The 12829-nt window shown below is 40.7% G+C and overlaps 1 protein-coding gene across 2 annotated transcripts in view; it reads right to left on the bottom strand.

Annotated features, from left to right (window-relative positions):
- The window catches only part of LOC124714218 (protein argonaute-2), a 216240-nt gene that overhangs the window by 109252 nt on the left and 94159 nt on the right, over positions 1-12829 (bottom strand). For both annotated transcript variants that reach the window (XM_047243003.1, XM_047243004.1), the window contains exons 6-7: positions 7565-7787; positions 4613-4760 (exon numbers count right to left, since the gene is read on the bottom strand). In XM_047243003.1, the coding sequence (XP_047098959.1) occupies positions 4613-4760; positions 7565-7787 (371 nt within the window). The remainder of the gene's footprint in view (positions 1-4612; positions 4761-7564; positions 7788-12829) is intronic.

A 12829-nucleotide genomic window follows, 5' to 3' on the forward strand; every position in this document is an offset into this window, starting at 1 on the left:
AACTGAAAGAACCAGAGGTTGTACAGAGTTTCAGGGAGAGCATAAGGGAACAATTGACAGGAATGTGGGAAAAAGGCAGCAGAGGATCAAATAAGTAAAAAGATGAGGGCTGGTAGAAACCCTTGGGTAACAGAAGAGATGCTGAATTTAATTGATGAAAGGAGAAAATACAAAAATGCAGTAAATAAAGCAGGCAAAGAGGAATACAAACGTCTAAAAAATGAGACAGACAGGAAGTGCAAAATGGCTAAGCAGGGATGGCTAGAGGACAAATGTAAGGATGTAGAGGCTTATCTCACTAGGGGTAAGATAGATACTGCCTACAGGAAAATTAAAGAGACCTTTGGAGAAAAGAGAACCACTTGCATGAACATCAAGAGCTCAGATGGAAACCCAGTTCTAAGTAAAGAAGGGAAAGCAGAAAGGTGGAAGGAGTATATAGAGGGTCTATAGAGGGGCGATGTTCTAGAGAATATTATTATGGAAATGGAAGAGAATGTAGATGAAGATGAAATTGGAAATATGATACTGCGTGAAGAGTTTGACAGAGCATTGAGAGACCTAAGTCGAAACAAGGCCCCGGGAGTAAACAACATTCCATTAGAACTACTGACAGCCTTGGGAGAGCCAGTCCTGACAAATCTCTTACCATCTGGTGAGCAAGATGTATGGGACAGGCGAAATTCCCTCAGACTTCAAAAAGAATATAATAATTCCAATCCCAAAGAAAGCAGGTGTTGACAGATGTGAAAATTACCGAACTATCAGTTTAATAAGTCGCAGCTGCAAAATACTAACGCGAATTCTTTACAGACGAATGGAAAAACTGGCAGAAGCCGACCACGGGGAAGATCAGTTTGGATTCCGTAGAAATATTGGAACACGTGAGGCAATACTGACTCTACAACTTATCTTAGAAGCTAGATTAAGGAAAGGCAAACCTATGTTTCTAGCATTTGTAGACTTAGAGAAAGCTTTTGACAATGTTGACTGGAATACTCTCTTTCAAATTCTGAATGTGGCAGGGGTAAAATACAGGGAGCGAAAGGTTATTTACAATTTGTACACAAACCAGATGGCAGTTATGAGAGTCAAGGGACATGAAAGGGAAGCAGTGGTTGGGAAGGGAGTGAGACAGGGTTGTAGCCTCTCCCCGATGCTATTCAATCTGTTTATTGAGCAAGCAGTAAAGGAAACAAAAGAAAAATTCGGAGTAGGTATTAAAATCCATGGAGAAGAAATAAAAACTTTGAGGTTTGCCAATGACATTGTAATTCTGTCAGAGACAGCAAAGGACTTGGAAGAGCAGTTGAACGGAATGGACAGTGTCTTGAAAGGAGGATATAAGATGAACATCAACAAAAGCAAAACGAGGATAATGGAATGTAGTCGAATTAAGTCAAGTGATGCTCAGGGAATTAGATTAGGAAATGAGACAATTAAAGTAGTAGACGAGTTTAGCTACACTCCTGGAAATGGAAAAAAGAACACATTGACACCGGTGTGTCAGACCCACCATACTTGCTCCGGACACTGCGAGAGGGCTGTACAAGCAATGATCACACGCACGGCACAGCGGACACACCAGGAACCGCGGTGTTGGCCGTCGAATGGCGCTAGCTGCGCAGCATTTGTGCACCGCCGCCGTCAGTGTCAGCCTGTTTGCCGTGGCATACGGAGCTCCATCGCAGTCTTTAACACTGGTAGCATGCCCCGACAGCGTGGACGTGAACCGTATGTGCAGTTGACGGACTTTGAGCGAGGGCGTATAGTGGGCATGCGGGAGGCCGGGTGGACGTACCCCCGAATTGCTCAACACGTGGGGCGTGAGGTCTCCACAGTACATCGATGTTGTCGCCAGTGGTCGGCGGAAGGTGCACGTGCCCGTCGGCCTGGGACCGGACCGCATCGACGCACGGATACACGCCAAGACCGTAGGATCCTACGCAGTGCCGTAGGGGACCGCTCCGCCACTTCCCAGCAAATTAGGGACACTGTTGCTCCTGGGGTATCGGCGAGGACCATTCGCAACCGTCTCCATGAAGCTGGGCTACGGTCCCGCACACCGTTAGGCCGTCTTCCGCTCACGCCCCAACATCGTGCAGCCCGCCTCCAGTGGTGTCGCGACAGGCGTGAATGGAGGGACGAATGGAGACGTGTCGTCTTCAGCGATGAGAGTCGCTTCTGCCTTGGTGCCAATGATGGTCGTATGCGTGTTTGGCGCCGTGCAGGTGAGCGCCACAATCAGGACTGCATACGACCGAGGCACACAGGGCCAACACCCGGCGTCATGGTGTGGCGAGCGATCTCCTACACTGGCCGTACACCACTGGTGATCGTCGAGGGGACACTGAATAGTGCACGGTACATCCAAACCGTCATCGAACCCATCGTTCTACCATTCCTAGACCGGCAAGGGAACTTGCTGTTCCAACAGGACAATGCACGTCCGCATGTATCCCGTGCCACCCAATGTGCTCTAGAAGGTGTAAGTCAACTACCCTGGCCAGCAAGATTTCCGGATCTGTCCCCCATTGAGCATGTTTGGGACTGGATGAAGCGTCATCTCACGCGGTCTACACGTCCAGCACGAACGCTGGTCCAACTGAGGCGCCAGGTGGAAATGGCATGGCAAGCCGTTCCACAGGACTACATCCAGCATCTCTATGATCCTCTCCATGGGAGAATAGCAGCCTGCATTGCTGCGAAAGGTGGATATACACTGTACTAGTGCCGACATTGTGCATGCTCTGTTGCCTGTGTCTATGTGCCTGTGGTTCTGTCAGTGTGATCATGTGATGTATCTGACCCCAGGAATGTGTCAATAAAGTTTCCCCTTCCTGGGACAATGAATTCACGGTGTTCTTATTTCAATTTCCAGGAGTGTATTTGGGGAGCAAAATAACTGATGATGGTCGAAGTAGAGAGGATATAAAATTTAGACTGGCAATGGCAAGGAAAGCGTTTCTGAAGAAGAGAAATTTGTTAACATCGAGTATTGATTTAAGTGTCAGGAAGTCATTTCTGATAGTATTTGTACGGAGTGTAGCCATGTATGGAAGTGAAACATGGACGATAAATAGTTTAGACACAAAGAGAATAGAAGCTTTCAAAATGTGGTACTACAGAAGAGTGCTGAAGATTAGATGGGTCGATCACATAACTAATGAGGAGGTATTGAATACAATTGGGGAGGAGAGGAGTTTGTGGCACAACTTGACCAGAAGAAGGGATCAGTTGGTAGGACATGTTCTGAGGCATCAAGGGATCACCAATTTAGTATTGGAGGGCAGCGTCGAGGGTAAAAATCATAGAGGTAGACCAAGAGATGAATACACTAAGCAGATTCAGAAAGATGTAGGGTGCAGCAGCTACTGGGAGATGAAGAAGCTTGCACAGGATAGAGTAGCATGGGGAGCTGCATCAAACCAGTCTCTGTACTGAAGACCACAACAACAACAACAACAATATGTAACAAGGTTTCAACAATAATGCCCTGCTCCTTTTGTCCAAGCTCATGTTGACACATCATCAACAAATGCACTGTGACTGGTCACATGTGTGAGACCATGAATCATGATGACTGATCACAGCAGCTGATAGCCATAGTTGGAACTGGACAGTAGCACTGTGCTGCATGGAAATCATGCACACCATACTCTGGACATCAATGGTACAAAGTTTGGTACTCGTAAGGAAGTTAGTTTCCATATTATAATGTGTTAAATAGGGAAAGTTTAATTATAACCACACAGTATTTCATTGAAACAATATCGCTAGCTGTCGAAGCCTCTTCCAATGATGGTCAATGGCATTATTTTTCCACATGTTGGACATAAGTGGGGTAAATGCGTTTATCCTTTTCAATTCCTATAAAGACGATAATCTGTTGAGCCACTTTAATTTTTTAAAGAAGCTTGCAAACTCATTGACAACATCAAAGATAAAAAGCAGGTCAACAACTGCCACATACTTTGTGAATTTCGTGCAACCATTCACCACGTTTTGGGTGTAGCAGAACCACGAATAAAAGTCACTGTAGAAAGACTGGGAAAATGCATATGTTCCATCTGTGATCCAAAAAAGAAGAAAAAGATGCTTTATATTAGTCATTGTTGCAAGAAGCCAATCTAACTTGACATCTCTACAAAAATTTTCAGCAAATGTATAGAAAACTTCTGAGAAGGAACCTAAAAACCTGAAAAGTACTGACATAATTTTAATTTTTTGAATGTTTTATGGAAGGTTTTTACTGTTAAAACAATAAAAATACAGCAAACAGTAAAATTTAGAGTGCAAGGTATTTGAGTTTTCATAGCATTACCACCATCGTGCAGTATTATTTTCATTTTGTGGAGTTTTTGGTTTAAATGCACTTTTTTTAAAAAAAATAAACTTTAAAATTTATTTGGATATATTTTTTGTGCGATATTAATGTAACATTTCATATAAAAAAACTACACTGTTTCAATTAAATTACTGAATGCAATTTTCATGGCTATTTAAATACAGCAGTCTGTCAGACTGCACCTGGGACAGTGTAGCAAAACAAAATGACCTGGTAGACTAAGCGTTACAGTTAAACAAAAAGAGTTACTATAAAGACACTTACCTCCAGTGGCAAGTATGTATGTTTATGCTCCTGTCCGACCTGTAGACAAGGCAGGTGGGGGTACCTTAGCTTCATTTTATATTTATCAAGAAAATATTTAGCTACAGTACACTCAACTGTCTGACCATTCTCTAGCTGCAGTGGAAACCTATGCAAAAGGGAAAAACATTGAAGTTATAAAATTTGAACTAGCAAAACACATGATTCACAATTTTTAATATGTGGTGGACTGAGCTACAGTTCCTGCTACATGTTACAATGTTAACTTAGGAAAACAAATGAAAGAAAGGCCTCCGACGATTCGTGTACATCAATAGCAATTCATTTCTGTGCCATAAAAACTTAACAGAAGATGACGCAGCTGGGTCCCTGCCCGTATGTGATACTGCTAATTGTAACAACATGGAAAGGATAGGTGGCTACTCGCCACACAGAGGAATTATTCAGTCGCAGACAGACACAATGAAAACTACTGTTAAAATACTAAGCCTTCTGACAAAGTCCTCCTCCTAAAATAGAAAACACACAGACATTCACACAAACTTAGCACAAACACACACACACACACACACACACACACACACACACACACACACAAAAACACAAACACACACACACACACACATATGCACGGTTACTGTCTCCGGCCACTGGAGCCTGGAGACAATAATGGCTGCTATCCCTCCCCCTCCCCACCCTCCTGTTTACCACCACCCAGTTGCGTCTCTCATCATGCACTGCTGCTGCTGCTGCTTGTACTGTGGCTTCAGCTGCCATGGACCATGGTCGAGTGTGTGTGTGTGTGTGTGTGTGTGTGTGTGTGTGTGTGTGTGTCATTTGGCCAAAAGGTCTTTATGTTGTGCCTATCTGCAACTCAGTATCTCCACTATATGGCGAGTAGCAACTACTTCTTTCATAATACTGTTAAATTCATCCTGGATTTTCCATTGTTTGATATCATAAACACTGAGGTACATGGGAAAAAAATACAACATCCTGCATAAAGATTAATACACGCATCCTTCACTACTTCTACAGTCGAGTCGGCTTAAAGAAATCTCCAACACCTGGCAGCGCTTTTGACAGCCTTCAGCTTTCAACGGCAAACCACAAACGGCTTTAGGTGAAAACGACAGCCATCTATGGAGCTACGAAGAGGTGTTGCCACAGAGATATTTACAAAATTGCATTCTAAACATGCAAACCAGCTGCACCCAGAGTACGGAAAGTGCACACTACAAAGACAGTGCATTTTTTGTTTCATTTCCAAAAATAAATTGGCAAAATGGATACTCAGGCAATGACGGCTTTGTCAGCTAGCACTTGATAAAAGGCAGTAATGATGGTCTGATGCACAATCACCTTTTACAAAACTCAAATATGAAGTAGAATGAGTGATGAAGCACTCCTAAACATGGACAAGACTAACAAGGGGACCGCGCCTACTCTCCATCGCCGATTTTGCCCAAATTTACAGTCTGTCCAGGGCTTTGCCAGAAATTAAAGTGACAGAAGTGGAAGCTCCAGACAATCATGCATTTAGAAAACAGTATTTTCTGGTGCGGGTCAAGCCAGACACGAGTCATTTATTTTAGCCTAGCTTCCAGGCAGTGGCTGGTACAGTGGTAAAAGTACAGAATGGTAATCCAAGGGTCATGAGTTTGAGTCTCTATGCAGAAACTTTTCCTTTTCTTTCATTACTTTCAATTTTTACATTACATACACTGCAAATAAACTGAATTAATGCTCAATATTGTGCATTTATTAAGATTTTCATAAAATGCATGAAAAGGAATGGCAAAGGAAAATTTAGGAATATAAATAAATTTCCAGGGAGAGATTGTAGGGCATACAAATAAAATTAGATACTTTTATTATTTTACAGTTGGTAATTTACACATGCTGAGGCGATATTCATGATAAAAATAAAATCCAGTAATTTTCTCGGCGTATTGCACATGTTATAATGACCGGTTTTACAATTACATTTTTGTTTCCAAGTATCATATAGAAAAACAAAATGCTGTTTACATTCATAAAAGGTTCTCTGTTATTACACAGTTTGGCAGCAAACCATGCTTACCACATCATTTTGCCAAACAATGGCGAGGATAGCTGATGATGTACAATTTAACGTATTCTAAAGCAGTCTTCTTGGGATGTGCTCGCTTTTTCTCTCTATGAATGAGACAAGAGCAGTCATAAGCTTTTTGATCAAATTCTTTAACTTATGACAGAAACAGACGTCGCAGGATTGCAAGAGCGGAGTACATTTGAGTGTAATCCTAGCTTGAAAATTTTTTTAAATCCCAAATCTTCTTTCAGCTTTCCCTTTCATGCCTTTTGTGAAAGTATTAATGAATATATTTGAACATTATTTCTGTTTATTTTCAGTGTAAGTAACAAAAAACAGAAAATTTAAAAATGTTTCTGCCTAGGCACACAATCCCACAAGGTCTCCCTGGAAAACAGGAATATAAATGACTCATGCCTCACATGACTTGTGCCAAAAGTGCTACTTTTTCCTTAATACTTAGCCATCTGAAGCTCCCACTTCAGTCACTTTCATTTATGGCCAAGCCTTACATATACCTTAAATTTTGATGAGATCAATGATGATCAGCAGGTGCAGTTCCCTTGTATGCTTATTCATTACAGACATTCTAAAATCTGTGGCTCTGTAGTCAATATACATACAGAAAACTGCAATGTGTCACTTATTTTTCAAATATTCATTTATTTCATTGACTTGTTAAAAAAGTGGATGGAGTTTTCTGGCTAAAACTGGTTCTGCAATTACTTTACAAAATCAGTAAGCGACAATTTCAATGGAGACTAGCTTAAGACTTAAATATCTGTAAAATTTAAAGGCAAAAAAAACAGTACGTGATGACCTGATAGAAATAGCCACACATCACACAAATAAAGAGACTTGAGTTACTGTACACTTACGATTGCATCTGTGCTGGCCTCCTTGTAACATTACAGACTCTGTATTTCCGTCGCATTGTTCCACAATGAGTTATTTCAATTTTCAAACCTTTTATTTCTTTTGTGAATTTAACACGTTGAGAGTCTGTCAGTGGTTTACGCTGCTCATTTATATCCCGTATGTCCAGGACCTCGCACATGAACTCTATAACCGGCTGTGCTTTGTAAAAAGCAGTTGCAGAAACTGTAAATAATAAAAAATAATAAATAAGAAGCAAAGGTGTGAAAATTTAGTACTTTATACTAAACAAACATAATTACATTAACACTCTACACAGACAACATTAAGTAATATCAATCTTTGCACTAAAACAAACACTCCTTGGAAGCAAAAACATAAAAAATAGGGCATAACATAACAACCGTCTATGAAGAGAGGGGGAAAAACATCTCTCATGTACAAAATGCCACCAGGAAGCACTTTCATATTCTTTTCTTCTCCAGCAATGATTCACTGCATCACCAACACTTACTTTTTGTATAAGAACTTTCCAGGAACACTTACACGGTTCTATGCACTTCCTTTCAATTTCAAATAAGTAGCTTGAGTAACTTCTTTTACGGTACAGAAATGCCTTTCCCACCATTTCTCAATTTTGGGTGTAACATAATGCTGAATATGAAGTGTACAGGATATATGTAAAAAATCAAATAGCAGGAGATGAACTTCTGGCAACCATTTAACATCTACTGTGTGCTGAATTTAAAGTGTGATTGTCAAATATGAGGATTTTCATTTCACCCAAATGAGCACAAATAAACAAACTGACTTAATAACAAGATAAAATCAACTGCAACTAATAACATAATAAGAAAATTGAGGATGTATTATCTACCTCAAAGGTCAAAGCTTCAGTACTTTGCTGTTCTTAGGGCATACATTATTCAAGAGCTATAAATTGTCATGAAAAACAAACCGACATAGCAAAATCTATTAAACACCAATATAATTAAGTAAGTCACACGTTTTGATTAAGATCAACAGGTGACTACCATGAAAGAGAAAACATGAAAAAACACCACGCTTTAGGCTCCTCATCAGTTTCAAAATCAAGGAAAAATTTCGCCATACAGCAAAAGAGATCCCTGGCTCATCTCAGAATATGACTGGAGATCCACAGTTTGGAAAGTACTAATTCTTCTTACAATGAATAATGTTACTTAGAAACTTTATTTCAGTCGACATAAAGTGGTACCATGGGAAAACACAGTTGCATAATATCTATTTTACACAAGTAATTAACACATATTTGAGTTTGCATAAGCAGCAGCAACACTGGTTTGTTACGTTGTATTAGAAAAACCACTTAATGGCAATCATATTATAACAACATCCTCCCTGTTATGTGATATTAGGTTTCCATGGTACATAATTATTTTGAACTGATGTCAGGTAGTCCACAAGGTAGTGCCACCCAGATTTTATGATATTTTGGCAAGTTTATTTGCTGTCCTCCTCAGTTGGTCCTGATGACTGAGCATCTCTCTATGGCTGCTTCTTATATACTTGATGTCTCCTGTTGTCGATCCTGGTCCTTCATAATCAAACATGGGCCTGCACCCAGCATCATCAGCACAAAGCCACAAATAGATAAAATGGTGTCCCAGAGCCAGACAATGAATCACTGGGATCACTGAGGCCTTCGGTAGGTGGCCTTGATAAGGCATCAGTAGTTAAATTAAGTATACTTCATACAATACTCATGACAAATGGCTTGAGTGTGCCATGCTGCCTCTATAGCCATCCATAATAGCGGAAGTGTTGAAGCGCAGTATTTTGTGCACAGACCGACTTCTCGATTATGTCCCATTTATGCCGGGCGATCTGTGTGGCCAAATAATTTGCTTGAACTGTCCAGAATGTTCTTCAAACCTGACGTGAATAACTGTGGCCCAGTGATACGGCGCATTGTCATCCATAAAAATTACATTGCTGTTTGGGAACATGGAAATCCATGAATGGCTGCAGATGGTTTACAAGTAGCCGAACATAACCATTTCCAGTCAATGATTGCTTCAGTTGCATCAGACGACCCAATCCATTCCATGCAAATACAATCCACACTGTTATAGAGCCACCACCAGCTTCCACAGTGCCATGTTGACAACTTGGGTCCACGGCTTCATAAGGTCTGCACCACACACTAACAATACAATCAACTCTTACCAATTGAAATTGTGACTCATATGGCCAGGTCACAGTTTTCCAACCAATATGGTTCAGGAGAGGTGCTGCAGGCGATGTCATGCAGTTAGCAATGGCATCAAGTTGGTCATCTGCTGTCACCAACTAACGCCAAACTTCGCTGCACTGTCATAACGGGTACATTCCTCGTACATTCCACTTTGGTTTCTGCAGTTATTTCAAGCAGTGATGCTTATCTGTTAGCACAGACAACTCAACCCAAATGCTGCTGCTCTCAGTCTTGCAGTGAAGGCCATAGGCCACTGAACTGTATGTGGTGAGAGATACTGCCTTAAATTTGTCATTCAAGACAGTCTCAATGTCCCATGCATCTATCTCCAATTGTCATTTCATATTTAAAGTCTGTCAATTCTTGTCATTTGGCCATAATCACATCAGAAACATTGTCACATGACTCACCTGAGTGAAAATGACAGCTCTGCCAAACCACCGCCCCTTTAACACTTGGTGTGCAGGATACTATCACCACCTGTATATCTGCATATTGCTATCCTATGACTTTTGCTACCTGAGTGTAAGTGATTAACTCAGTTCAAAGGTCATAGGAAAGTAAGGACGCACCACCTAAATCTGTATCATGCCTAGTAAAACACTGAGGTATTCAAACCAACCTTGAGGTTGAGGACTGCTTTACCTTACTGAATGCCCGTTATTTTGGAATGTCTAATTTGTATTCTGAGATAACAGGCTCAATGGCTAAGAAAGCAGGATGTGTAATGTAATTTGGTTGAAGGGGATGGACTCTGAATTAGGTTTCTTTTAAGGCGACCTGAGGACAGATGATTTTTTTAATGCTGAATAACATGCTGAGCTCAAGCTCAAAGGCATATGCATAAACCTGGAAATGTGCCATCTGTTTCTGGTATTTTATTATTCATTGCTATTCATAAGAGCTTAAAATCAGCAAACGCAAAACAGAGTATTTATGCCCAGGAAACATAATCATAATGAATGGGGAGGGTCTAAAGGGCACAGATCACTTCAAATATCTTGATCAGCTGTGGCAAGTACATCCACACCTACATCACACACTGCAAACCACCGTGAAGTGCATGGCAGAGGGCACATCCCATTGTACCAGTTATTAGGGTTCCCTCCCGTTCCATCCACGTACAAAGAGCAAAAAGAACGGTTGTCTGAATGCTTCTGTGCGCACTTTAATAATTCTAAACTTGTCCTCATGGTCCCTTTGTGAGTGATACATGGGGGTTGTTGTATATTCCCTATCTTCAAGAGCCTGCCAATTCAGTTTCTTCAACATCACTGTAACACTCTCTCATGGGCCAAACAAACCTGTAACCATTCACACTGCCCTTCTCTGTATACGGATCCCCAGTTAGTCCTATTTGGTATGGGTAACACACACTTGAGCAATATTCTAGAATGGGTTGTGTGAGTGATTTGTAAGCAATTTACTTTATAGACTGATGCACTTCCCCAGTATTCTACCAATAATCTGAAGCCTACACCTGGAACTCTGCAATCTTAAGAAGGGGCACAGAGTGCAAGATGCATGGAAGAATTGGAAAATAATGTCTCAAATCCTCTATGACAAATATATAAATGTCAAACAATTTTTAAAAATATCATTTTCTATCCTGGTTGCACATTTTTGTACACCATGACTAGTTACAATCTCCTTGGTTCATCTTCACATCTCTGTAGCAGCATCAGCAACCTGTTGTGCCTGTACTGGAACTACACATTAGAATACAAATCTGTGACAGGAATGACTGGTTGCTGATGCAACTGCATCGATCTGAAGACGATCCTGGCAGATTGAAACTAGTCATATGGTATAAAAATGTGTAACTGGGACTGAAAGTAAACAACAGTTTAAAAATTGTTTTAAAGTCGGCTGGAGTGGTAAACATCAAAGTCAAAGGGAAGGCAAATAAGGCAGTTGTAAGGCTAGCACTATTGTATAGTGCAGAGACGGGAAATAAATAGGAACTAGCGCAATAGGATTGATGTAGCCATGATGTAGGTGTTGAGGATTACAAATTGGAAAATCCAGGAACCATACAAGTTGTTACAGTGTCCAAGTGCAGGACAGAAGACTCCAGTGAAATGGACATATCACGAGAAGATACTGAAGTTATGTTGCAAGGAGACTGATAGATATGGCAGTGAAAGGTGCCAGGGAAAGAGGAAGCCCTAAAAACAGGTGTATGGACTGCATTCTAGAGGATCAGAGGGGAAAAATAACTGATGGAGTGCAACTTGGACCACCAGATAAAGTGAACGAAATTTGACAGAAATGTCAACCTTGCATTAGGCAGGAAAAGATGTAGCAGGAGAAGATCTTATCTCATTCGCTGCTGCAGAAGTACATTTCTTGCAGGTACTGAATTACTACCGTCTCACGAGTAATCCAGAAGCAGCAATCAGAATTTCTAGCATATTCAGCTGCCCCAGCCAGGAGGAACAGTAAATATTCCAGGAAATAGTGGATAGACTAATCTGAATGAAAAATTCCATAATGTGCTTGATTTTTACTGGTTACAGCAATACAACTGTTAAGAATATAATGCTCCCCAAATGTGTCAAGCACAGACAAATGATTAAATTCAAAGAACATTTTCCTAAATTCCACATCTGGCTTCCATGCACTTTCACAAACTGTCTTGACAGCACCAGATGTAACTCTTCTGAAGATAATTTCAGCAGTCTTTTACGGGAGCAGCACTATTCATAACCACAACTATCAATTAGTGTATTGTGTTTAGTTTATCTTTGTGGACTTTGCCTTTCAGCCATCTGCTCAGAGAAAAAATTTAAAAGTATAGCTACAGAGTCTTTCATGATGGAGTCCATGGATAAAAAGCTCTTGGTTTTCTTACTGCATCAAATTCTGATAAAGTCACAACTCTAATGCAACAAGTAAACCAAGAACTTTTTATCCAAAAAACTAACAGGGTAAGCTCTGCAGAAACTGGTGGCCAATAAATGTGTCCTTTTCTGCCAATCAATCTTCCAGGAAGTATTAGGTTTGGATAATGTTTCATGTGACAATTAGA

The sequence above is a fragment of the Schistocerca piceifrons genome, chromosome 1 (genome assembly GCF_021461385.2).
Source record: "Schistocerca piceifrons isolate TAMUIC-IGC-003096 chromosome 1, iqSchPice1.1, whole genome shotgun sequence".
NCBI classification, from domain to species: domain Eukaryota; kingdom Metazoa; phylum Arthropoda; class Insecta; order Orthoptera; family Acrididae; genus Schistocerca; species Schistocerca piceifrons.